Below are 26,991 nucleotides of genomic sequence, written 5' to 3'. Positions count from 1 at the left end.
ATATATGGGTTGCAGCAAAACAGTTCTAAGAGGAAATTTATAACAATCCAGGCTTACCTCAAGAAACAAGAAAGACCTCAAACAGTCTAACTTTACACTTAAAGGAATTAAAAAATAAAAAACAACAAACAAAGCCCAAAGTGCCAAAGAAAAGAAATAATAAAGGTCTAAGTGGAAATAAACTAAATAGAGTCTTAAAAAAATACAGATGATCAACAAACCCAGAGCTGGTTCTTTGAAATGATAAACAAGATTGATAAACCTTTAACTAAACTCATCAAGAAAAAAGAGAGAGAACCCAAATAAGTAAAATTAGAAATGAATAAGAAGTGACAACTGGTATCACAGAAATACAAAGAGTTGTAAGAAAATATTATAGACAATTATATGCCAACAAATTGGACAATCTGGAAGGAATGGATAAGTTCCTAGAAAGAAACAATCTTCCAATACTGAATCAAGAAGAAATAGAAAATCTGAATAAGCTGTTACTACTAACAAAATTGAATCAGTAATCAAAAAACTCCCAACAAGCAAAAGTCCTGGATCAAATGGTTTCACAGGTAAATTTTACCAAACATTTAAGAAGAATTAACATCTATTATTTTCAAACTATTCCAAAAATATTGAAGAGGAAGGAAGACTCCCAAGTTCATTTTATGAGGCCAGCATCATCCTGATTCCAGACCAAACACTACAAAAAAAATTAGAGGCTAATATCCTTGATAAACATAGATGCAAAAATCCTCTACAAAATATTAGCAAACCTTATTCAGCAATACATTAAAAAGATTAAATACTGTGATCAAGTGGGATTTATTTCTGGAATGAAAGGTTGTTTCAATATCTGAAAATGAATTAAAATGATATACCACATAAACAAAATGATGAAAATTATGTGATCGTATAAATTGATGCCGTAAAAGCGTTTGATAAAATCCAGCATCTAATTAATGATAAAAACTGCCAACAAAGTGGGAATAGAGTGAACATACCTCAGTATAATAAAGGCCATATAACAAACCCACAGCCAATGTAATACTGAATGGTTATAAGCCAAAAGCTTTTTTCTTAAGATCAGGAAAAAGATAAGACAATATCACTACTTTTTTTTAATCATAGTATTGAAAGTTTTAGCCACAATAATCAAACAAGAAGAAATAAAAGGTATACAAATTGGAAAGGAAGAGGTAAAACTTATTATTTTCAGGTGACCTGATGCTTTATAGAGAGAGAACCCTAAAGATCCACCAGAAAACTTTTAGAACTGATCAATAAATTTAGCAAAATAGCAGGATACAAAATTAATATTTAGATATTGTTTACATTTTACACACCAATAATGAACTATCAGAAAGAGAAATTAAGAAAGCAGTTCAATGTACAAATGCATCAAAAAGCATAAGATACCTAAGATTAGATTTAACCAAGAAATTAAAAGATCTGTACTCAGAAAATTATATGACACTGAAGAAAGGAATTGAAGAAGATAAAAATAAATGGAGGCATACAATGTGCTCATGGATAGAAAGAATTAACATGTTAAAATGTTTATGCTACTCAAAACAATGTATAGATTCATATCAAAATACCAACATTATTATTCACAGAACTAGAACAAATAATCCTAAAATTTATATGGAATCACAAAAGAACCTGAATAGCCACAGCAATCTTGAGAAAGAACATAGTTGTATGTATCATGCTACTTGATATCAAGCTATACTACATAACTATAGTAAGCAAAGCAGCATGGTACTGGAATAAAAACAGACACATAGATCTCTGAACAGAGTGGAGAGCCCAAACATAAACATGTACCTGTATGGTCAATAATATATGACAAAGGAGACAGGAATATACTGTGGGATAAAGACAGTCTCTTCAATAAATGGCATTGGGAAAACTGGACAGATACATACAAAAAAGTTAAAATAAATCACCTTCTTACACCATAGACAAGAATAAACTGAAAATGGATTAAAGACTTAATGTAAAGCATGAAACCATAAAATTCCTAGAAGAAAACTGGCAGTAACTCTTTAATATAGCTCTTAGTGATTTTTTAATATAAATATATATATATATATATATCACCTTGGGCAAAGGAAACAAGAAAAAATAAGCAAGTGGGACTACATTAAAAAAATTTTTTTGCACAGAAAAGGAAACCATCAAGAAAATGAAAAGACAGCTTACCAATTTGGAGAAGATATTCACCAATGATACATTCAATAAAAGATTAACATAGAAAATTATGAAGAACTCATAAAAGATAGCACCAAAAGAAAAAAATCAGTTCAATTAAAAAGTGGACAGAGGACCTGAATAGACATTTCTCCAAAGAAGACACAGAGATGGCCAATAGACGTATGAGAAGATGCTTAACTTCATTAATCATCAGAGACATGCAAATTAAAACAATGATCTATCACCTCACACCTGACAGAATGGTTATCATCAATAAATCAAACCACAAGTGTTGTGAATGTGGAGAAAAGGGAACCCTAATACACTGTTGGTAGGATTGCAAATGGATGCAACCACTATGGGAAAAAAGTATGGAGGTTTCTCAAAAAATTAAAAATACAATTACCTTATGACCTGGCAATTCTACTTCTGGTATTTATCCAAGGAAACCCAAAACAGTAGTTCAAAAAGATACATGCATTCTTATGTTCGCTGCAGCATTATTCACAATAGCCAAGATATAAAAGCAGCTTAAGTGTCCATCAATAGATGAATAAAGAAGATGTGGTGCATGTACACAATAAAATATACCCAGTATAATAAATAATGAAATCTTGCCATTTGTGACATGGTTGGACCTAAGTAAAATAAGTTAGACAGATTAAGAAAAATACCATGTGATTCTACTTATATGTGGAATCTAAAGAACAAAATAAAGGAACAAACAAAACAGAAACCGATAGATAGATACAGAGAACAGACTGATGGTTGCCAGATAGGAGGGGTTTTAGGGAGGCTGGGTAAAAAAGGTGAAGAGATTAAGAAGTTAGAAAATAATCATGGGGTTGTGAAGTACAGCGAGCATAGGGAATATAGTCAATAATAGTGTAATAACTATGTATAGTGTCAGATGGGCACTAGACTTTCTGGGGAGATCACTTCATAAATTATATAAATGTCTAACCACTAAGCTATACACCTGAAACTAATATAAAATAATATTGAATGTCAAATGTAATTGAAAAATTACAAAGCTGAATTTGATCAGGTTTCTATCGACAAACAGGTATCTCTACTAAACATTCATTTCTCTGCAGCTAAGGGAAAGAAAGATAAATTGTAGCTGTGCTTAGATTGAGGAGGAGGAAAAAGGAGACAGGCGTATTTTTAGAGGCTATTTTGGTTTTGTTTAAAGATCAAGGGCACAGATTTTCTATAGATGGGTGGGATAAAAGTAGGTTTACAGTTGTTTGTGTGGAAAATCATATGATCATAAATAATACGTGAATAAACTTCTGTGTTTCATGTACTCACAACTGTAACTCTATTCTTGCCCCACCTTGTACTAAGGGTTAAGATGTTCCTTTCTGATCATTGTCATTAACCATTTAAAAGATTATTATTACTGTTATATTTACATAGCCTAAGTAATTTTTCTTATGTTTGATGCTTATTTATATAATTTTTTTAAATTTACTATTTCCCCCCCTTGAATGTCATCTTAAGCCATGTGTGTGTTTGTGTGTGTATGTGAATAGCATATAAACTTAAAAGATAGTCTGTGTTTCTTCTTCTTAATTAAGACGTTCTTTTTTCCTTTTGTGATTTCACCTGATTCACTAGAATTCTTATATATATATTGGAAGTGGTATCTACTTTTTCAGATTTTTTAGAGGCTTTACTTAATTTCCAACTACAATTTTATATTCTCCTGATTTAGGGCTACATTTTTCAAATGCACCATAGCACTCCAAGACATACTATACATTTTCAGTGTAAACATGGGTGAATGGTCACACACCACACAGATTATTGCTATTAAGTGGTTTGGACCTAATAAGTGAAACTCTTTGCTATGTTTTTCTGCCTAGTAGGTTCTGTGAAGGATTTACTAAGACACTAAGGGTACTGTGAACCAAGAAAGTTTGATAACTCTTGATTTAGGGTAAAGTAAGTGTCATTAAAGGTGGATAAAAATTAGTCACCTCACTTCAGTAGACATTCAGTTTCATTACATAAGTGCAAATAAAAAAAGGCATTTAACCTACAATTCAGAGTCCTGGTAGGGTTCAGAATTTAATAGTCAGGCTCTTCTGCTCTTCCAGTTATGGAACTAGAGATCTTAAGTACTATGTAATACCTCCTTCATATCTATATTAAGTATTCCTCTGCTGTGCCTTCCTTGAATATGTCTCCTTCCTTTGTTAGTTCAGTTTAATAGTTTAAGATTGGTGGGTGATTAAAAAAGAAGTAGAGAAAATCAACTATATATTTAAAAGCCCCTGATAACAAATTCTTCTTTGTAACTTGCTACCTAACAATTTATGTAATAATCTACACTGTTACATCTATTAATAGCATATTTTCAAATTATTTTAATGAATGTTATGCAGATTACCTTACTCTTTGAAGTCGAGGCACATTTAAAATCCTACAAATAATTGTAGGTGCACTATATACAAATTTCTGAGAAATATGTTATAATAATTAAGTCAAATATTAAAGAAAAAAAATATAAAGTCCAAGTGTGCTTTTATGATAATTAAACAAAATAAATATGACAAAATTAAATTTATTCTGACATTAAAAAACATTTTTGTTACATTTTTTGAGTTATGGTTTTTAGAATTTGAAAAAACAAGGGGTTAAAAAATAAAAAAAGACCAAAAAGTTATCTTTATATATATTACATACACACATTCTTAGTAAGATTTAGTAAATTCGGCAGGTCCCAGTGCGAATATGTTAAGTATTTTCATTCTTGTGTTTATGAGAAACATGAGCCTGATGTGTCCTAGCATTTTCTTCAATGTTTGAGCATATATTTGAAAGGCAAACTCTCATTTCCTCATCAATACATTGCAGAATTCCTCTCTTTTTACTCGTAATTGTGTTGAGTGCAGAAAAACCCCACTATACATATCATTTTAACTTTACACCAAACAAAGGATAGAAGAAACTTGCCTCCAGTCTTTTCAGGGAACATGGGGGGTAGTGTAAACAATCCAGCACCACAGTTTAACAGCCTTTTGCAACCTAATCAAGCAAGTGAGATGGGGGGTTGGGCAGACTGTCAGTTTACAGCCATTTCCTCACACCTCTGTCCTCCAAAAATCTAAACTCCAAAAACCCTGTTGGCCTTTTGGTCCCCAACAGCCCTGGTGCACACTTTGAGAGCCACAGCCTTAACCCCTTTAGAAAGTTGGATATTTCTACATCGTTTCTATGGAAACATTATATGTTCATGTTATATATTTTATCGCTTTCAAGAGTGATACAACAGAAATATAATGTGCACTTAAAAGTATAATAAGTCCATTCTGAAATAACACATTTAAAATTGTTTTAAAAAGGAGTTATTAGAAAAAGTATAATGCGACCTTTAGGCCAGAAGTAATATCTGCATGGAAGAGAGTAACTCTTAATGTACCAGATAAACAGAGGCAAATGCTTAACATTTTCATACATATCCTTTTCATTTCTTTGTTAGTTCTAAGTGCCTAATACAATTAACATCACTAAAATGGACAATTCAGATTATTAGTTAATAACAGAATGTGCTTCAAAGAAAGGTTTTGAGACTTATGGACATAATAGCAATAATAATGGCTAACACTTGTGCTGCATATAAAAGTCATCTACAATGTGCCTTTGACTGGAACTCACAGTGGGGAGTCCCAATATGGAGCAGACAGAGGACAATACCATCCAATTGTTTTTCAAGATTCAAAATAGACTTGATTATAATGAAGTGTGAAAGACATAAAAAAGTTGAGTCTTATAATTAAGTTTGCTTCTCTTTGATTTAGGAATTACCATAAAGAATTACTTTCAGAGTTAAGTAAAAGATAACAGATGGAAATTTTAGTTTGAATAATCAAAAGCCCTTTACTTATTACTATCTCTCCTGTCCCGGAGAAGAAACATAGTTATGTAATCAGTTTTTAAGGAAAATTTTCTATGAAAGTTATTTTTATGTGAGGTTTCATAATACACTATTGTTTGAAACTATGAGGATCCTTTTACATTTGATTCTTGTATATTCCAAACTTAGACATAAAACTGATCACTGTGATATTTTTAATAAAACAAGTCCCTTGTAAAATGTTACCTGAATTTAGAGATTAAAGATTTGCACTTTGTTTCATTTAAATAGTTTTTCATTGTATTGACTGTGGCATTGCCCTGTTTACTCTCTCCCACTATCCCCTTCTCTCAGGTCATTTTCAATGTTGAGAAGAAGGAAGGTTTTCCTTTAACATATGGGATTAGTTGTATCAGGCATCATAGCAGAGCACCTGTGAATATTATAGTTCCTAAAACCATAACCCTCTTGAAGCTGTCCATTCTCATGTAACATGCCCTTGAGAGGAGTAACTCCTCTATGCAAACTCATGCTCTTGGCTGGTTTATACTCCTGGAAGTTAATTATTGTTTCTATTTATTTTTTTCCTTAAGCATATGGCTTTCCCTATATAATATACTTTTTTAAAAAGTCTTTGAATTCTCCTGTGTATTCTCAATATAATTTAAGCTTTGTAATTTCTTGCAAAAAGTCTTACATTAGGATCACTTTATCTGAAAACCTGACATTTATTACTGTTTACCCCCGTGTGTTGTGGCTCGTGTTTTCTCTAATGTTAAGATTTATAATTGAAGGGAAGAAATCTGTGTTAATCCAAAACATTTCCCCTGGTTCTGTTTTCCTTCCTCCTTCATCTCATTTCTATTGCTTGAGAGATTATATTTTTCTCTAATGTGATTAGGGCCTAGATATATAGTCACTTGCTGAAAAGCTTGCGTTAAGACTGAAACCAAAGTTTGAGTGCGTTCCTATTGTAGTAATGATTTATGTGTCAAAAGTCATGTTTTGCTTGTCAAAATTTTTGTCCAAAATATCATTTTTAATAATCATAACATTTTGTACCTTTACAAGGTATGCATAAAATACTTTTGGAAAAAAAGAAAGCCTTTTATAATAGCAAGTGTTATCATCTAGTTTTATAGGACCTTATTATATAATTATCTTCATTTTCTTTTTAGCAAAATGAGTTTATTTTAAAAGCTATGTAGCTTGTTTATAATTATGTCCTTATTATGACTCAAATCTGAAATATTTATTTGTTGGTTCCAAGAAAATGCTCTTATCTATAATTAAAGAAAATGCTTCTTTATTGTTCATAAGTGCATCATAGTGAGTGGAGAGGAGCTCAAAGCTGCATCCTTCCTCTGTAATTTTTAAAAATAAAACACCAAAAGTAAACAAGCTTCTACTAAAGGTCATGAAGATTCTTTTTAGTATAATTTGAGTTAATTCTTTATATTAGGAAAGTTGCCTCTCACATTTTCCTGTTTCTAATCAGTGTTCTGCCTCTTGCCATATTAGTCCCGTTGACGTATAAATCACATGGGTATAAACTTGAGCACTGAAACAAGACTATGAAACCAAGTGGACTCTAATGAAGTCCTGTTTTCCAGACTAACTATTCTGTAGAATGCAGGGGGGAAGCGGACACAGAAGGAAAAAAATATTGAGCAATTGAATTGAGCAAGAGAAGAAAAGATAACTTTCTTAGACTTTTGGATCTGGAAAAACATTAAAAAATCATATAATCCAATTGTCTCATTTTACAGAGGAGAATGAAAGCATGCCAATGTCATTTACCTGAACTGCCTAGAATTCAAAAGAGATAACTAAACATGGCAGAAAGTGGAAAAACATAGTAACAAGATTAAGTGAAAAGGAATAAAATCATAGACATTTGGCTATGCAAAGAGTTCTTAGTATCAGTTAAGATCAAAGAAAAGAGAAATCAGATAGCAATAAAACAAAATGGAGACTAAAATTAAAAATGTTAGACCTGAAAATGCATTGTATAATTAGATAAGCTAGCTTCTATAATTATAATGGTGCCTGCCTCATCTTTTCTGTTCTTTTTCATGTAATCTCATTGAGGTCAAAACTGTCTTACTCATTTCCCCCTTTATGGTAAGGAAAAAGCCATGCCTCAGACATAGTAAGAATTCAGCGAGTTAAGTTAGACACTTTGCACGGAAGAGATTACTGCTAATATATGATGAGTAGTAGGAATTCCCTTCAGGGTTAGTGATTTCAAATAAATGTAGTATATGTATGCTCCACCCTACCTCACCATCACTAAACACAGTTGGCTCTAAAAAACATACAGTATTTTTAGAGCTGCATATTCCTTTTTTTAATCTTGTTCTCTTTGGGCATCTGGTTTTGCCAGGACAGAAGGGAAGACACTGCGAAGGCAGAGAGAGAAAGCCTTTGAAAGATAAAAACTGGCAGGAGGTTCATCAGAAGCAGGAAGCATATGGGTGGAGCTGATTGGTACCCTGAATGCCAGCTGTGAGATCCAAGGCAGATGGGCTTTGCTCTGCCTTGTAAATGTTTGTGTCTGGCCAAAAATCACACAGCACAATAGCCAGATTCCAGCAGTGAGAGGCAGAGGAGAGAGGCATTTTTTTTTCTTGGTATTTGTTGCTCTTTGGATGTTATCTGCACTAAAGATTTAGATTAATTTGTTGGCCATATGCTCTGTATACTGTGGATATATTTTATTGTTGGTTACTAGCTACTTTGAGTGCTGTGGTTAAGCAAATCGTTGCTTTGTCCTCCAACCACATTTTTAGCATAAACTCTGACTTATTTATTTCTACCTCTCCTTCCTCTTCAGAAAACTACTATGATATGATGTGCTATACCACTAGGTTAAAAGATCTACATGATGGTTAGCCCATCTATCCCAAGGATATTTTTATACCTCTTTTTTTCTGTTACTGACCCACTCACATGTGGTTATAGACTGCTCACTTACCAACCAATTCAATGGTCTAGGACTGAAATGCTGGGTCTTATGAGTAGATTTGAATAAACCTAGAAGGTCTTCCTCTTGCCCTTTACCTTCCCTATTACCTTTTTTTTTTTAACACTATCACTCTTTCTAGTGAAATTCAAGTGGTAATTTCTGTGAATTGAGTTACCCTCTCTCCACTTTTAAAATGGTGAACTTGCCCTGAAAAAACAATATATTGCTAAATTTTATTGCACATGATTTTATAAAAGTAAGAGAAAGAGATGGGACATGAGAACATTAACAGTTTACCTGGGGAATAGAAGAGGGACTGAAAAGGAAGTGAGAAAGAAGAGGAGTTGTAGTTTCTGAAGTGTTCTCTTGGGGTTGGCCCTAGGACTAGCTGCTAAGCAAAAGACCCTCTGTTCTTCATGGGAACCTAGAGTAAGTACAGCAGATGAAGGAGTTCATTCAGGACTCCCCTGCAGCTTGGTGGACTTCATGCTCAGTTTCCTGAGGCATATGCTCTTCCAAAATATTAAAAGCCATTTCTTGATGTGTAGCTAGAACAATGGTTCAAACTGGGTACTTCTTTCTCATTGGACAAGAGAACCTTTGATGGGTGGCATATAGAGTATCTAACTTTTAACTCTTGGTAAAAAGTTAAATATAAGATCTGTCAATTTTTAATTTTTTAAGTTGATTTTAGAGAGGGAGAGAAAGAAAGAAAGAGAGAGAGAGAGAGAGAGAGAACCATTGGTTGGTTGATTCTTGCCTGTGCTCTGACCGGGGATTGAACTCTCAACCTTGGTGTGTCGGGATGATGCTCTAACCAACTGAACTGTCTGACCAGGGCTAGATCTGACAAATTTAAATTTACAGACTAAGAGTAAGGGTTATATTTCCATGTTAAGAGCCATCACATTTGATTCCTTAAAGGTAAGCAAATTAAAAGTCTCTAAATAGGATATACTCATTTTAGAGAGTTTAAAATACATATGTATTAGTAATGGCATCTTTGTACTTAAATTTTACAGTATGAAACCATTAACTTTTTTAAGTATAGAAGAGGGACTGCATTTAACAACAACAAAAAAATGGGTATAAATTTTGCATTCCAGTAACGTTAGGTGTTTAAGGATAAAATATAATTAGTACATGTTTAATTCAATTCTGCAGAACATCTGCATATATCCAGGGGATATGGACACTAAAAGCCAGTAAAATTTTGTTTCCAATTAGGTGTATACTGACTGGTCACATGGGCATTTTAATATTTTTGGTTATAAACTACAAGTCTTCATATTTGAAAGCATAGTGGCTTTGTTTAACTGGATGTAATTTCTAACAGGGTTTACATCTACTTCTTAGCAATGTTTTACAGATTACTTAAAATAAAGCTATGTACAAGAGGGTTAGTCACATAAAGATTCTAGATTCACTCAGTTCTCCTATTCACTTAGTTTTGATTATTTCCAGTTGATTTGTATTTTCTACTTTCTAAAGCTCAATGTTGCATTTTTCTTAATCCAAAAGTATGTGATTAAAATTCATTGACTTAAATACATTGGTTTAGAAATTTATCCTGTTGCTACTTACTTAACAAGAAAAAAATATCTATAAACCTGCCAAATGTGGGGGTAAAAGTTAGAAGGAGACATATGCTGTTGGAAAAAGATAGTTCATTTTTGTAGGAATATTTGGAATAAATGATTGGTATAGTCAGTTGTTGAGTGTGAAATACCACACTGTCTAATATAGCATTTCAGAAGAAATTAGTAAAAGATGAATGTGAAGAAAAAATGCATCTTCATAAAATATAGACCAATTTCAGCTGTTTATTAAAGGGCTTTAATTGTTGCTTTATAAAAAATAGTGTTCTAGAATTACAAAACTGAAATGAATTCCAAAACACCCTAATTCTTAGTTGTTGTTGTTTTTTACAGAGACAAAGAGAGAGTCAGAGAGAGGGATAGATAGGAACGGAGAGATGAGAAGCATCAATAATTAGTTTTTCTTCTTTTTTTTAAATTTATTCATTTTAGAGAGGAGAGGGAGAGACAGAGACAGAGAGAGAGAGAGAGAGAGAGAGAGAGAGAGAGGAGAGACAGAGAGAGAGAAGGGGGGAGGAGCTGGAAGCATCAACTCCTATATGTGCCTTGACCAGGCAAGCCCAGGGTTTCGAACCCGTGACCTCAGCATTTCCAGGTCGACGCTTTATCCACTGCGCCACCACAAGTCAGGCAATCATTAGTTTTTCGTTGCACATTGTGACACCTTAGTTGTTCATTGATTGCTTTCTCATATGTGCCATGACTGCGGGCCTTCAGCAGACCAAGTAACCCCTTGCCCGAGCCAGTGACCTTGGGTCCAAGCTGGTGAGCTTTTTGCTCAAGCCAGATGAGCCCATGCTCAAGCTGGCGACCTCGGGGTCTCGAACCTGGGTTCTCGGCATCCCAGTCCGATGCTCTATCCACTGTGCCACCATCTGGTCAGGCCCTAATTCTTAGTTTTTAAGAGGTCTGAGGGGCATGACCAAAATTAATTCAACTTTTCTTAGTACTTAGTCTAGTATCTTATATGAAACACAGGGCCTTGCATCAATAGCTATTTTCTGTTGAATGAATGATCTGCTGACCACATTTTTGGTTTGTGTACTATGTAATTTTAAACTACTGGATCCCACCAAAAAGTATTTAATGCTTAATCTTTTCCAAAAGTATTTTATGCAAAATAACCTTAAAATTAAAGGTCCACAACAAAGATGTAAAATTGTGGATAATTTTTATTTCATTCTTTCAGGTTTGCGTACTTTTCAATTTTTTAACAAAAAAGTATTACGTAGCTAAGTTTTTTTAAGATACATGGCTAAATTTTCTTCAAATGAAATATAAATTTCACCTCTAATAACTAATATCTCATCTGCGATATAAATTACTTTTACATCAATGGCTACTTTAAAAACTAATGTAATTGTAACCAAGCAACATTTCTAGGATTAAGAAAGAATGTAGAGTTTTATCTTAACCTGCAGAAATTCAGTAAATGTTCATACCACTGATACAGAGCAGCGTAACTTCTACTTTGCAGTGTTGAAAATGGTTTGTTTGTTTTTTTTAAAAAGCAAGCAAGATACTAAATTGAATGCCTGCTTTCTTCTTGCAAGTCTAGTCATATTGTTTTTATTAAACATATTTATAAAAGTTGGGTAAAGTTGTAAGTCTTTTAGTAAGTGGGTGGTTTGAGTCTCCCCCTTCCAAGTTTAATCATATTTGAATGACTTAAATAAAAAGAGCCATGCTAACCAATAAAAATAATTCTCTGCTCTCCCTGATAGAAACAAAATATTGAACGGGTGGATGGATAGTCTGTGCCACTGTGGAAATTGGTAGTTGAATCTTATGACTAATAGTAGAGATTTTTTTGTCTAGGTAGATCACGTGGAGTCAGTTATCTGCCCACTGGGATGACACATTGGGGAGATATCTGATGAATAGTGTGGAACATCTGCAAATGGATCACAGCTATGCCTGATGTGAATCATTCTTCCCTCAAAAATCTAAAGTTTAATAGTTAAGAAATTCCAAACTGTTGTCGCATAAACTGAGATGCTTGACCTATTCTAGGAGTTGGGAGGGAATGAATACAACACATTGTCTAAGTCATTTTGCCAGTAAGTCATTTGGCTGTGTTTTAAACTTCTTCTTTAGACTTGTTGAAGGTCATCAGTGAGAGCCTTGGGTCACTCCAAGTAGTAAACCATAGCTTCTTCAACTAATTATACCTTTATAGAGACTACAGGACTTAATAGTTTTCTTAGTCAGAGGGAATAGATTTGCTGTCTTTAAATTCAAGAGGCTTAATTAAAAGTGTGCCAAACATGGTGAGAGAGGCACTCCCACCTCAGAATGTCAATGACTTAAGGGACCTTGTGGGGAACATTTGGTGTTTAGCTCTTTAGGTGACAATTTCCTTTACTGAATGATTCTGTTTCACATTGATATTCTTAATTGGGGATCAAACTCTTTTTCTTTAGGTTACTATTAAAAGCAATTGGAAAAAGCAAAACTGAAGGTCTACGTGGGGCTAGCTAGGGGTGAAGCTCTGATTTCCTAGGTACCATTCATGCTGCTTTTACAACTCTTTCTGGGGATATAGCCTACATGGTTATTGAGACTGGGTGGTGAATGGGGGGATAGATTAGTCCTCTTTGTTTTGTTTTTTTGTTTTATTTTTGTCTTTTTTTCCTTTAACATATGTCTAGCATTTCTATTCTTGGTTAAATATTTTTATATTTACATCAGGTATAAAACCATTGAAATGAAATTATATATTTTAATTTTTCCATTTAACTGATAACTAAGTAAAAATAAATAAAAGACTAATATATATACTTACATATAAATTGTTAAATTGCCCTCTTTATATATAAAATGGAAGTATAATTAAAATAAATTATATTTTTTTTACAAAAATACAATTAGTCGTCTTTGATTCCAAGTCCAGGAGTAAACTGCTACCTCTATATGATCTGAAACATTTATCATTGTCCTATAGTTTGACTTTTTCTCTGCTAATTTGAAATAATTTTCTTCACTTTTTCTGATTCCTCCTTTTTTCACTTTTTCTGATTCCTCCTTTTGAGTCTGCATGAAGTCTGTTTACCAGGGATGTTTACAAGTAAAAGTGTTTTTGTGTGTCTGTCTTTGTATCATGTCACATGTGAGCAAGTTGTGGTGGATGTCCTTGCCAACATATTTAGAATTTTACAAATTTTATAATGGGAATGTTTTAGCTGCGGCAAACATTTTTTTGAGTTTTTAAGAATGAGATAAGCGTAAGTTCAAATTTTGTGGAATATGTATATATCTGTTTGACAATGGTATAATCAATGGAGCCAAATCCATTAAAGCACGTTGATGGATTATAGTCCAAAAGAGGTTCACTGCGATCTTTAAATTTAAGACTTCGTGAGCTGTTAGAGAAATAAATCTATAAATGGAAGGAAAAATGAAATATATGAATGTGATGTGTTCCTAACAAAGACTAAATTAATTGGATTTGTCCCACAAAATATCAAAAAGTAAATGCATCCCTATTGTTTTAAAATAGATATACAGCCATTGTTTTGCACGGATATGGATATTCATATATTTTATCTGATGATTTTGGGGGAAATGAAGGGGTTTTTTTTGTTTGTTTTTTTCAGGAAAGCATGAAGAAGATTATACAAATGGGAATATTAATTGTTTAAAATCACCAATAGTTTCTTCTCTGAACTTGAAAACAGTTATGTTTCTAAACATGAAAACAATATTTGCCTAAGTTTGCAGTATAATGACCAGGACTTCTCTCCTTTTTAGAGAAGCAGTCAAGTGTTTCTGGAACAAATAAGACAGCAGCAATCCAGTGAGGTCGATTCCTCACAGAGGAAAGCTATGCATACCTAACTTATTGGAAAGTAAACTGCTCTTCAGCTAATTATGTCCTCCTTTTCTCAAGGTGTCCAAAGACAGGAGGTGGTCTGCAAACGGTTGGATGACAACTCCATTGTCCAGAACAATTACTGTGACCCTGACAGTAAGCCACCTGAAAATCAAAGAACCTGCAACACTGAGCCCTGCCCACCTGAGTAAGTAAAAGGAATGAGAATTATTTTCTTCATGTGCAAAAAGAAAAACATTAGATATTCACACTTAAAAGTATATTCATATTATTTGAATAAATTCAAATGAGAAAAGGGGATAAAACATCACAGAGTGGAATTTTGTTTTAAAGATTTTATTTATTGCTCAGTGGTAGAGCGTCGGCCTGGCGTGTGGAAGTCCCGGGTTCGATTCCCGGCCAGGGCACACAGGAGAAGCGCCCATCTGCTTCTCCACTCCTCCCCCTCTCCTTCCTCTCTGTCTCTCTCTTCCCCCTCCTGCAACCAAGGCTCCATTGGAGCAAAGATGGCCCGGGCGCTGGGGATAGCTCTGTGGCCTCTGCCTCAGGCGCTAGAGTAGCTCTGGTTGCAACAGAGCGACAACAGAGCGATGCCCCGGATGGGCAGAGCATTGCCCCCTGGTGGGCTTGCCGGGTGGATCCCGGTCGGGCGCATGAGGGAGTCTATCTGACTGCCTCCCCGTTTCCAGCTTCAGAAAAATACAAAAAAAAAAAAAAGATTTTATTTATTGATTTTTGCAAAAAGAGGAGGTGGGGTGGTGTGGAGTGAGAAGTATCAACTCATAGCTGCTTCCCATCAGTTGTTCATTGCTTGCTTGTTGTATGTGCCTTGACCGGGCAAGCCCACGTTTTCAAACCAGTGACCTTAGCATTCTAGGTCGATGCTTTATCCACTGCACCACCACAGGCCAGGATGAATTTTGATGTGCCTTTCAGTGAACAAAGATTCCTATTTTCCCATAGGTTTCAGTTCACTCTAAAGCAGGGTCTCCAGTAGGTTGATCCTGGCACAGTGCTGAAAATTATCATATTTCATCAATTTCTAAGGTACACATTTTTTCACTTTTTAGAATCTCTGAAGTTGGGGCTTATCTTGCAATTGATGGTGTCTTACAAAAAAACTAGGCATTTTTTTCTTTCTAAATTTTAGGTACATAAAATAATAGCATCTGAGATTCAATAAAATATAGTAGATTTGGCGTGTAGTCCTTCTTTTTCAGGTATTTATCCTAACGGCATAAAGACTTTAAAAATGGTTGAGAAATATTCTGCAATGGAATTTCAATGCTTTGACTTGCTGGTCCAGTTTTTAGTTCTATCCTCCTGGAATCCTATCTTCTGATTGCTGGGCACAGGCATAAAGGTGTACTTCAGTCTCTTTCTGTTGATTACTCTAGCAATTACAGCTCACTGCAAAGGGTGACATTAGGAGAGAGACATAGATCTTAATGTGACTTTTAAAATTACAATTTAGAAATATGAGACCTGCTGTTAGTGAACCACATTTTATAATCTGTCAGAGCACGTAGGTGTATTTGAGCAAAAGGCAATGATTGTGTGAAAAGAGACAAAGATGCTGAGTTGATCATGAAAGTACTGGTCTCTGTAGGGATTTTGCCCATTTGACAACTGCAAGACAGAGCATGCGTGGGTGGCATTTCATTCTTGTTTCAGAGAAACCATTATCCGCCTGATTAACTAATTATCCCAACATGAAATTGATAAATAAAAAGAGAGTAAGCAAATAAATTTTTATACCCCAAGGTCTCTGTAACTAGAGAGGAAAGCTCTATAATAAAATAATCTGTGTTTCTAAAAATGACTGCAGTGCAGTCACAAAACCTGGGGCTTACAATAAATAAGGAATTTAGGTCCCTATTATAATTAAAGCAAAAGGCACTTCTCGATATTTATTCCAAAACAAAAATACCTTACAAACTTTCATTATCCAAACTCAGTGTCTGCCTGAGTTCTTGACTCTTAAAAGGAGATAGTTATGACTTGTTTCTTGAAAAAGCTCAGAGCAATGGCTACCAAATAAGGACACAGGGAATCTAGAGTAATTAGAACTTTTTATTTTAAGTATTTTAAAATTTCATGTCTCTTCTTTTGGAAATGTGATCACTATGTAACTTATTCCTTAAAATCCAAACACAAAAAAGTATAGAAATAAGGCCCTGGCCGGTTGGCTCAGTGGTAGAGTGTTGGCCTGGCGTGCAGAAGTCCCGGGTTCGATTCTCGGCCAGGGCACACAGGAGAAGCACCCATCTGTTTCTCCACCCCTCCCCCTCTCCTTCCTCTCTGTTTCTCTCTTCCCCTCCCGCAGCCGAGGCTCCATTGGAGCAAAGATGGCCCGGGCGCTGGGGATGGCTCCTTGGCCTCTGCCCCAGGCGCTAGAGTGGCTCTGGTCGCAACAGAGCGACGCCCCAGAGGGGCAGAGCATGGCCCCCTGGTGGGCAGAGCGTCACCCCCTGGTGGGCGTGCCAGGTGGATCCCAGTTGGGCGCATGCGGGAGTCTGTCTGACTGTCTCTCCCCATTTCCAGCTTCAGGAAAAAAAAAAAAAGTATAGAAATAAGACCTAGAATATGTATTATAAAGACAAGATATTTCATTATTTGGGTTTTTTTTCCTTCTCTTTTGTCAATTATTTTTATGAGTTTATCTCAAGAGAAACTGAAAAACTATTTAAAACAAAGTGATGCTCAAAAGCCATGGGTGAAATGTTGAAGTTTTCAATAACTTCAACATATTTTCATATAATTATGACTCTCAACCCATCAACTTAATTCCCTGCCACTCAGGAGTTTTAGTATTATGTTTGGCATTTGATCAGCCATGTAAGGCATCCGAGTGGGCTTGGTCACACCTGTTCTCTTTTGGCCTCTGCTTTTTTATTTGTTTAAGCTTAAATGCTATTCAAAGTCCTTTGAGATTTTAATGGTTGGCCATTCCATCACATGAATTTTAGGCTTGGCTATTACATGGGAATTGTGTGTGTGTGCGTGTGTGTGTGTGTGTGTGTGTGTGTTTTAACACTTTAAGGATAATTGACATTTGAACAAACATATGTAATTAAAATTAGGTTCCCTATCTCCTTTGAAATTCTGAAATAAAATGTTGTTTATTATCTTTTTTTAAAGTTTGAAGGTGAGAGAAAGGAATTTGAAAAAGAAAGATAAAGAGAGTATGAGGAAAAATTTAGGCTGATAGTTTTCTGTTTTGGAAAAAGCAAAAGAACATATTTAAAATATTATTCTCTATTAGTTCATTATGTATTAGTTTCTTTTAAATTTCTTCTCTATTCCTTTGAATTCAGACTATGATAAAGGACATCTTAATCCTTCAGAATGGTTGTCGTATATAATATTCCAAGTAGATAGTGGTATTGTAGAGATGCAAATCACAGAAAGACTGCTGAATTCAGCAAGACTTTAAATGAGTGTGGAAAAAAGGAAAGGAGATAGGTATTTTCAGATAATGTGATAATCATATATATGTGTGTGTATATATATATATATATATATATTTATTTATTTTGTGACAGAGACAGAGGGAGGGACAGATAGAGACAGACAGATAAGAAGGGAGATAGATGAGAAGCATCAATTGTTTGTTGCAGCACCTTAGTTGTTCAATTATTGCTTTCTCATATGTGCCTTGACCTGGGGGCTACAGCAGAGTGAGTGACCTCTTGCTCAAGCCAGCAACCTTTGGCCTCAAGCCAGCGACCTTGGGCTTCAAGCCAATGACCTTTGGGCTCAAGACAGTGACCATGGGTCATGTCTATGATCCCACACTCAAGCCAGCGACCCCGCGCTCAAGCCAGGACTTTGAACCTGGGTCCTCGGCATCCCAGTTCAGCGCTCTATCCACTGCGCCACCGCCTGGTCAGGCAATTATAATTGTTTTCGGTAATCCATATTAAAACATGAAAAGAACTTTAAATGCAGAAAGGTAAAAAAAAATCTATAATACAATACCACTGTTAATACTTTGATTTGTGTATCTTTTCAGTATTTTTCTATGTCTACATAGGCATGCATATATAACAAAATGATATAACAATATTTATCATCTTTATAGTCAGTTCTCAACATATTTTGAGCATTAACTATCTTCTACAACATTTAGTAGATATGCCATTGTTTATTCAAATTGACTTCTCCACTGATAAACAATTTTGGCTATGTCTTAGCTTCTAATCCTTTACAATACCACCACATTTACCATTTTTGCTACTAAAATGTTCTCTGTAATTACGCTCTTATGCTACATGCATAGGGATAGAAATTCTGATTCAAATGGAAATGTATTTTAGTCCTCAGACACACTGTCAAATTGCTCTCTAGGAAGAATATATACTCCCATTAAAAGTATGTAAGAATGTCATTTACCTGAACTGAACAACCATGAGTATTATTACTTTAAAAGCAATTTTTGACTTTTATAGAAATAAAAGGCTTGATATCTAACTGCTGTGTTATTTAGTATATCTTGGATTGCTGATGAGGCTTGAACATTAAAAAAATTATGTCTAGTCACCATTTGTATTACTTCTTTTTTTGCTTTTTCTCTTCATGGCCTATCCCAGTTTTCTACTGAAGTGTTTATCATTTTGTTATTGTTTTGTGTGAACTCTTAATGTATTAATAATATTAATTCTTTTATCTGTGTTCCAAATATTTTTCCAAGTTTGTAATGTTTTCCATATTTTTTAGGATCTATTTTTATTTATAAGAGTTTTAGAATATCATATAGAAAAACTATCAAACACTTCTTTCTTTCATGGGTATAATGTTTAGGAACACAATAACCATTCTAAGATTATGCTTTCAAAGTTTTTTTAATGAAAACTTTAATCTATCTAAAATATATTGGTCTACCTTGAGGAAAAGATCTTTATTTATTTTCAAATTTATTGTTTCTTCAATATCATTAACTTAAAATCCTAAATGGTATTTTTTTAATCAAAAAGTATCTTTTCAAATAATGAAATATTTCAAATATCTTTTAGTCACATTGGAGGTTTTATGAGTGTATAAGAATAGAAGACTCTAAGATTTGTTGTGTAAAAAGAATGACAAGGGACTAGAAAGAATAGAAAAAAGTAGTAAAGAAATAATAATAATAATAATAATAATAATAATAATTGGAAGATCTTGAAGGGTCCAAGAAAGTTTTTCTGGAAAAAATTAATGTGCTCAGAGCTGAAACTCTTTTATAAGAAAAAATATTATAATCAACATGGTGAGATGACTTGGTTTAGGTAGAAAATAAGAATTCTAGAAACATTGAGTGAAAATGGTAGAATTCATGACAAAGGCTGAAATAAGTGGGAAAAGGGGAAGGGAGGAGTTGGTGTTAAAAAGCATGACGGATAGGAAACATGACTGATAGGAAGCCCCACCATAAAAAGGGGAAGTCATGCTGAGTTGCATTCCGAAGACAAAGGCCCAGAGTTCAGTTTTGATCATGCTGTCTTTTAATAGCAAGAATATTTTTATAAATGATCTCATGCGAAGAATCCTTAGATACAGAATATTTTTCCTGCTTGAACCCATGGTTTTTAAACTGAAAATCAGCAAGTTGAAAACTGTGGAGTGCTATACATAGTGATGATACGGGGACCAAGAATTAGAAGACATTTTTAAACAACTCAAGTGTAGAAGGCATTGAGCTTTGGGAGAAATGGTTCCTTTTCCTAAGGACAATCAAATTGGGCAAAGTCATATAAAAATAATTATAGTACAAGGCAAAATGTACAATTAGAGAGTTATAAGCAAAAGTGCTAAAGGATTCTCTGACCTGGGGCTAGATTTTATATGGCATCTTTTATTACGTAATGTTTAACAATTATTTGAGTCATTGAGCCTCACCCTTGGACAACTATAATTGGTTAAGTTTAGAAAAGGGTTCATCAGAGTCCTCTATAAAACTCCAAAATGTAAGGCCTGGGAAGAATCCTAGAGCTCATGTAGGCCAACTCCTATCATTTTACAGATGAGGGTATGCTGATCTCCAGTGATGTTTTTCCCATTATACTGTACGTCACTAACTTTGTAAGTTACAAATCAAACATCTGATTGCACTTAAATACTTCTAATTTTGTTTCATCAACACATTCTTTTTTTTTTTTTTTTTTTTTTTTTTGTTATTTTTCTGAAGCTGGAAACAGGGAGAGACAGTCAGACAGACTCTCGCATGCGCCCAACCGGGATCCACCCAGCACGCCCACCAGGGGGCGATGCTCTGCCCCTCCGGGGCATTGCTCTGCCACGACCAGAGCCACTCTAGCGCCTGGGGCAGAGGCCAAGGAGCCATCCCCAGCGCCCGGGCCATCTTTGCTCCAATGGAGCCTTGGCTGCGGGAGGGGAAGAGAGAGACAGAGAGGAAGGAGGGGGGGGGGTGGAGAAGCAAATGGGCGCTTCTCCTATGTGCCCTGGCCGGTAATCGAACCCGGGTCCCCCTCAGCTCTACCGCTGAGCCAACCGGCCAGGGCCAACACATTCTTAATTGCCAGAATTTCAGAAATGTTTATTACATTGATTTTTTTAATAAAAAAAAATTTTCGACTATGAAATATTTAGGACAATGAGGCTTCTATTTAATATTAGTTTCACTTTCCAATTAGCTGAAGAAAGAGCAAATTTTCTTTTCATTTTTACCAACCTTTTGTTTTGAAAATTGTTCTAAAAACATACTTTAAAACCTAGGAAAGTTTTAGTACATTAGTAAGTAGTTAATAGGTTACATACTTGAATCTCTCTTTGAGTAAAGATGTTATTGTCAAAGTCTGAAGATTTCTTTCTTTTTTATTTTGCTATGTGGTATTTATGAAAGGGGTGGATAATAAGACCTTTGACTCTTGTATAAAGGCTTGGAAACCTCAATATCCATCTCAACCCCTCGATCTCTGTCTCTCTCAATCCAAATATCTAACATCAGTTTCTGTTCATGTGCTGTGCCGTTTCCCTTTAAGTTAAAAAAAAAATTAAAAATAATATATAGATTTTATGATGAGTTCTTTCTTTAAAAATATTCTGGTTAACCTAGATGGCCAAAGTTTTATTATTGTTGTTTTTTATACTGTCTCTCTTACTCCCTCATCGCATTAATATTACTATCTGTCCTATTAATGTACAGATACTGTAGATCAAATTACACAGGCTGCACCAACCCACTCTTGTTCCAGACACTCAAACGGGAATCTCGCTAATTGTTAGTGTCTAATGGAGGTGAGGGCACATGTGAGGATGAAGACACTTTGACCACTGAGTCTTCAGCTTAGAGAGAAACAGCCCCAGGATTGTTCAGACTGGAACAATTCAGCAAGTGATAATCCCAGAGAGAATTTTTGTGTTTAATTTTTTACCACCGAATCTAGAGGAGGAAAAGCAAGAAATCAGGAGAATGTCCTCGGGGGGTCAGAGACATGGAAAGTGAGGGTGAAGAAAGCAGTCTGTCTTAAACTGGACAGGGGAGTGGAGATGCAGTGGTAAAACTGCAAAGCCAGTTAAATAACTCGAGTGTGATTTAATCCTTTAGAGAGACAGGGAAGGGATGATTTGCTGAGCAAGAACGATGCAACAGTAACTGACTATGAAGCCTGAGATCAGAGTTAGTCAGAAGAAAAATTGGGAGGGTGGTGAATACTTTTACTTGCATACATTCCAAGTTAAATGCTAGAGTGACACAGCTCAGCTAAGAGATGGTTGGCAATAAAAGAGAGGACAAAGAATAAAAAGGCGGAGGTGGCCCTGACCTCGCGCAGCAAAGAACAGCAACACCTCCTGAATCATTGCCCTTTCTCTGGGCACCTGTGTTTAATTTGAGGGCCTCCATCCTTCTTATATTATGAGACCTAATGAGATCATGGCTGGAGGTGGTATGACTGAACATTTTGTGGCTGAGTTATACACATTTCTGTTTTATCCCCTAATCTTGGTGATGAAATCACTGTTGCGAATTGAATCAGAGTTTCACTACGGCTGGCATGCAAGTTATTATTCTCAGTACACATTTTCCTCTTTACCAAAAATGGTACTAACAACTTGAGATCATGTTCATCTGTAGAAAACAAAACAGAAAGATTAAAACCACTTTAAATCTTCTCTGGAAAATGACTTAGAGTAAACGTTAATGGCAGATTTTTTAAAAGTCAGGGTTAAATGATTACTTTTAAAATCAATTTTAGTTTGAAAAGTTTTAGAGTTTTGACAAGATGTATTTTACGTTGAGAAGTTGGTTAATTATGATACTTCCAAATGCTGGTTTCCTGCTATAAATAAAAATAACACAGGTAATAATAAGCAGAAGCCACTGTGGCTCGTTAGGCTGAATACAGGCTCAAATTTAGGCTACTAGTACTCTGACTTCACTAAGTACTATGTTCCGTCTACACAACTGACACAGTGAGCTAAGCTCACTGACACAGTAAGAAGTTTGTTCTCAGGCTTTCAGACTCTCATTTCTCTGGATAGTCACCCACTCAAAAGCATATCCATTGATGACAGTTACATGATGTATAGTCTTGGATTGAAGAAAATGTCTTGTGACCAGGATTCTATTATTTAGCAGTGTTAAAAATGAAATTCAGGGGAAATAGTAATTGACAGGGGGATCCAGTCCTAGACTCATCATTGCTATTTTCATGACTTTGTAGAACAGTTTTCCTGACACTGCGATTTCCTTTCTTCTTCTGCAAAACAAAGCACAATGCCTTGAACATAGTAGGCATTCAGCATATGTTTATTAAAGCAAATGCAACAATATGTCAGCCAGGACTCTGGTTGAAAATAATACAAATTCAATTTCAGCTGGCTTCAGCACATAAGAGAGTTTCTTCGTTTATATAACAAGGCTGAGGGAGCTATAAGAGTGGACCTCACTTGAAGAATGACTAGAATCAAGGATTCAAACATGTTTGCTCCTTTGCTTGTTTTCAGATCAGCTAATTCCACTCCTCATGGGATGAGGCAACTAGCAGCTCTTACCTTTGGGACCTGAGAAGAAAGGGTCCCTTTGGTCTAGTTGAGAAATAAAAATTATAAAGCCAAATTCTCATTGGTCTGGTTTGGATCACGATTCATACCCCTTGGACCAATTGCTATACCTCAAAGAGTATGTCCTGCAGAAATATTACACATACACACACATCCCCAAATTATATATATGAAAGTTCACTGATGACTTGAGGGAAAGGGAATGGTAAACCTATAAATGTGAGATGTTTATTTTGTTAAGACATTTCAGTTTCTCCCCACATTAGCTGTGTAGATGCTATTTTTAGGAGTAAAGAGGTCCAAGCAAGGGATCTCCATGTTTTCAAGAGCAGCTCAGGCTTCGCTCTTGCTGCTGTTATTTGAGGCTGTCATGTCTTTAGGATGGATGCCTGGCCTTCTCTACCCCTGGATGGACAGTAAAGGTCTTCTGTCTTCTATAAAGCCTGCCATTTATTTCCAAGAGTCAGAACAAGTCTCTAAGTTTTAGCATAAAATCCTTAATTATAAGAGAAGCCATCTCAATGTAATAATAAAAATAGTTACTGCTGTATGTCAAACACTCTGTTAGAAGTCCCCCCCCCCCCCCGCCCCGTGGTGTGCGCTGAAGCCAGCTAGTACTGGCTCCTGAGTCCCTATTAGCATATCCTCTCTTTTCATATTCACAATGTCAGATGGTAGCTTGAAATGATCACAGTGAGATATGAATACCACAAAAAGTGGCAAATGCAACAAATCAGGATTCTCTCTCTTCCATGAAGAGCCAATAGTTAAACATTTATCAGCATAAACATATATAGCAGCTTCTTATATTACCTTACTTAAGCCTCATGACAACCTCATGATTGTATTATTACCCTAATTTTAGAAATTAATTTTTAAAAAGGAGAAAAATCAAAGAGATTAAAAATACACATAGTGCATCACTTACGTGAACACAGCGCTGCCTCCTGCAAAGCCCACGCCCTATACTTCAAGAGGCAACTGACAGCAAGTTACCTTTTCCTTGGCGGTTCTTCCATGTGTCATTTGTCACATCAACAACACCGAGAGGTCAGCTCTTCTAGAAAGAGGATGTCTACTGATAAAAGTGCCTTCACTGCCTGACCTGTGGTGGCGCAGTGGGTAAAGCGTCAACCTGGAAATACTGAGGTTGCCGGTTCAAAACCCTGGCTTGCCTGGTCAAGGCACATATGGGGTTGATGCTTCCTGCTCCTCCCCCTTCTCTCTCTCTCTTTCTCTCTCTCTCCCCTCCTAAAATGAATAAATAAATAAAAATTAAAAATAAATAAATAAACACCTTTTAAAAAAAAAGTGCCTTCACTCAGCTGGAACTCTCTGGCCACACTGAGAAAATGTTTTCTCTGTTTCTTCCCTTTCTTGCCGCAGGTGGTTCATTGGAGATTGGCTGGAGTGCAGTAAGACCTGTGACGGAGGAATGCGCACCAGGGCAGTGCTCTGCATCAGGAAGATCGGACCTTCTGAGGAGGAGACACTGGACTACAGTGGTTGTTTAACTCACCGGCCTATTGAAAAAGAGTCCTGCAACAACCAGTCATGTCCGCCTCAGTGGGTGACTTTGGACTGGTCAGAAGTAAGGAAATCTGAAGCTGGATGTTTTGAGATATCCTAACTATTAAATCCAAAGCATTTAATATTAAGGACACCTGAGTATGTGAGCATCTTAGAACTCAATAAGTATGGACTGCAAAAACAGTGAATTTGGCTATGTTATATTTTATGACTGCTTGGGTTAAGGAAACCAATGAGAAACTAGTCTGATTCACAGCCTAACATGAATGTGAAAGAATATTATAGGTTAGACTCATCTAAGTGTTTTTTCTTATTTGCTATACTTAAATAGCCCCATAGGCTCCAAATTAGTAACATGTTATATCTCCCCCCCCCCAAGTAACGTTCCAGATTAACTACATAATTCAAATATGAATCTTTGTCAATTTACTATTACTTGTAATATATCTTTTTATATTTTAATTGCTTCTATTAAATCAGAAGAAAAATGGAACTGTGGTTGTTACATACCAAAAAGTCAAATTTAGATTTTAACAATACATCTATTTAAGTGATCAGGGAGGAACCTGACTAAAATAATGCTTTTCTGGCATCTTTATATATAAAAGAGCTTGATATCCAGAGGCCTTAGAAAAATGGTCTCATGGAAAATGAAGTAAGAAGTAGAGTTAATTCTTAACTGCTTATTCTGCATGAGAGATACACATAGACACACTATACCACTCTCCACAGTTCCGAAAGAAGAGCTGAGTCCTCGGTTAATAGTAAGAAGGAGTAGTACCTGGTCATATAGCTAAAGGTCATTCTTCTAGTTGGAACAACAGACATTTCCTATTGGAAACATTGAGGTACTTGCTTTGAGTGTTTCCTGTAGATCTCCTTAGTCTGTCAAAAAGTAAACAAAAAACAAATTAAATATTGTTCTTTAGAAAACTCTAGATATAACTAACTCCCCCCACCCCCCACCCCCAAGTCCTTTGAATCTTACTGCTTGAGTAGCCTTATTTTGCTACAGGCATGGGGCTCAAAGAGGGACTATGTTTAACATGGTCCATGGAAATGGAGATTTTTGACCAGTTGTGGTTATCCATGGAATTTTTGGCAGGAATTGGGAGTGTTCTTCCAAGTTTCCTGGCTACAGTCCAGCTTCAATAACTACATTCTGCCCACCTAACTTTTATTTGCGTTTCAATCAAATGTAGGGATATTCTTGGTATTATTCACTTAGTGGTTATGAAAAACAATATGAATTCTTCTGTTCCCTAACAGTGGGTGGATTAACTCCTAAATTTATTTGAAAGATAACATCCATTGATAAAGAATAGACATTTTACAGAGTTGTACATGTTAGTACTTCAATTCAGTACCCAGGCTCCATGTAGAAGTAAGTCCATTAGTAGTCTTTGATTAATATTGACAAATTTGTTTTTAGAGAATATTAATGGGAGATCTGATGATTGCCTGCAACAGTTAGTTTTAAGGTTCAGGTCAAGTCAGTAGGTATAATTGAGTCTTACTAAACACACTGGTGTAGGTACTAGGGAGATACAAAATAATTTATAAGGCTGGGAAAAGAAGAAATGCCCATTTAACAACTAGAGAATAAGACAGTGTTTAATAAAATGGTGGATTGTGGCATATAAATGTATAAGTGACATGGAGATACAGAACAGAGACCGTCAGACGGCCTGGAGCAGGATCAGAAGGCTTTCTAGTTGACAGGAGTTGAGCGAAATGGGGAGGGCGTGTAGCATCTGAGGCAGGGAGGAGACCAGGGAAGCTGGAGAAGGCATTTCTGAGAAGAGAAACAACTAACAGAAACACAAAGACCATGTAAGGTTGGAAAAAAGGGTTTCTTTTAAAGAATAGATGAATGATAAGATTGAATAAAGTAATGATAGGTAACACGAAGGCTTGAATACAAAGCCCTATACTGTGTCATTTTTCTACAGAAAGTGGAGAAGATAGACAAGTTCCTAAGCAGAAACTAGAAAAAATTGCTCCC

At 35.5% G+C, this 26,991-nt stretch overlaps 1 protein-coding gene across 1 annotated transcript in view; it reads left to right on the top strand.

The window, feature by feature from the left end:
- The window catches only part of ADAMTS6 (ADAM metallopeptidase with thrombospondin type 1 motif 6), a 255,927-nt gene that overhangs the window by 201,558 nt on the left and 27,378 nt on the right, over positions 1 to 26,991 (top strand). The window contains exons 20-21 of the mRNA XM_066375930.1: positions 14,511 to 14,640; positions 24,843 to 25,047. Coding sequence (XP_066232027.1) covers positions 14,511 to 14,640; positions 24,843 to 25,047 — 335 coding nt within the window. The remainder of the gene's footprint in view (positions 1 to 14,510; positions 14,641 to 24,842; positions 25,048 to 26,991) is intronic.

The sequence above is a fragment of the Saccopteryx leptura genome, chromosome 1, assembly GCF_036850995.1.
Source record: "Saccopteryx leptura isolate mSacLep1 chromosome 1, mSacLep1_pri_phased_curated, whole genome shotgun sequence".
Classification (NCBI taxonomy): Eukaryota; Metazoa; Chordata; class Mammalia; order Chiroptera; family Emballonuridae; genus Saccopteryx; species Saccopteryx leptura.
Note: the sequence above shows the minus strand (reverse complement) of the source record. Positions and strands in the feature narration are given on the sequence as shown.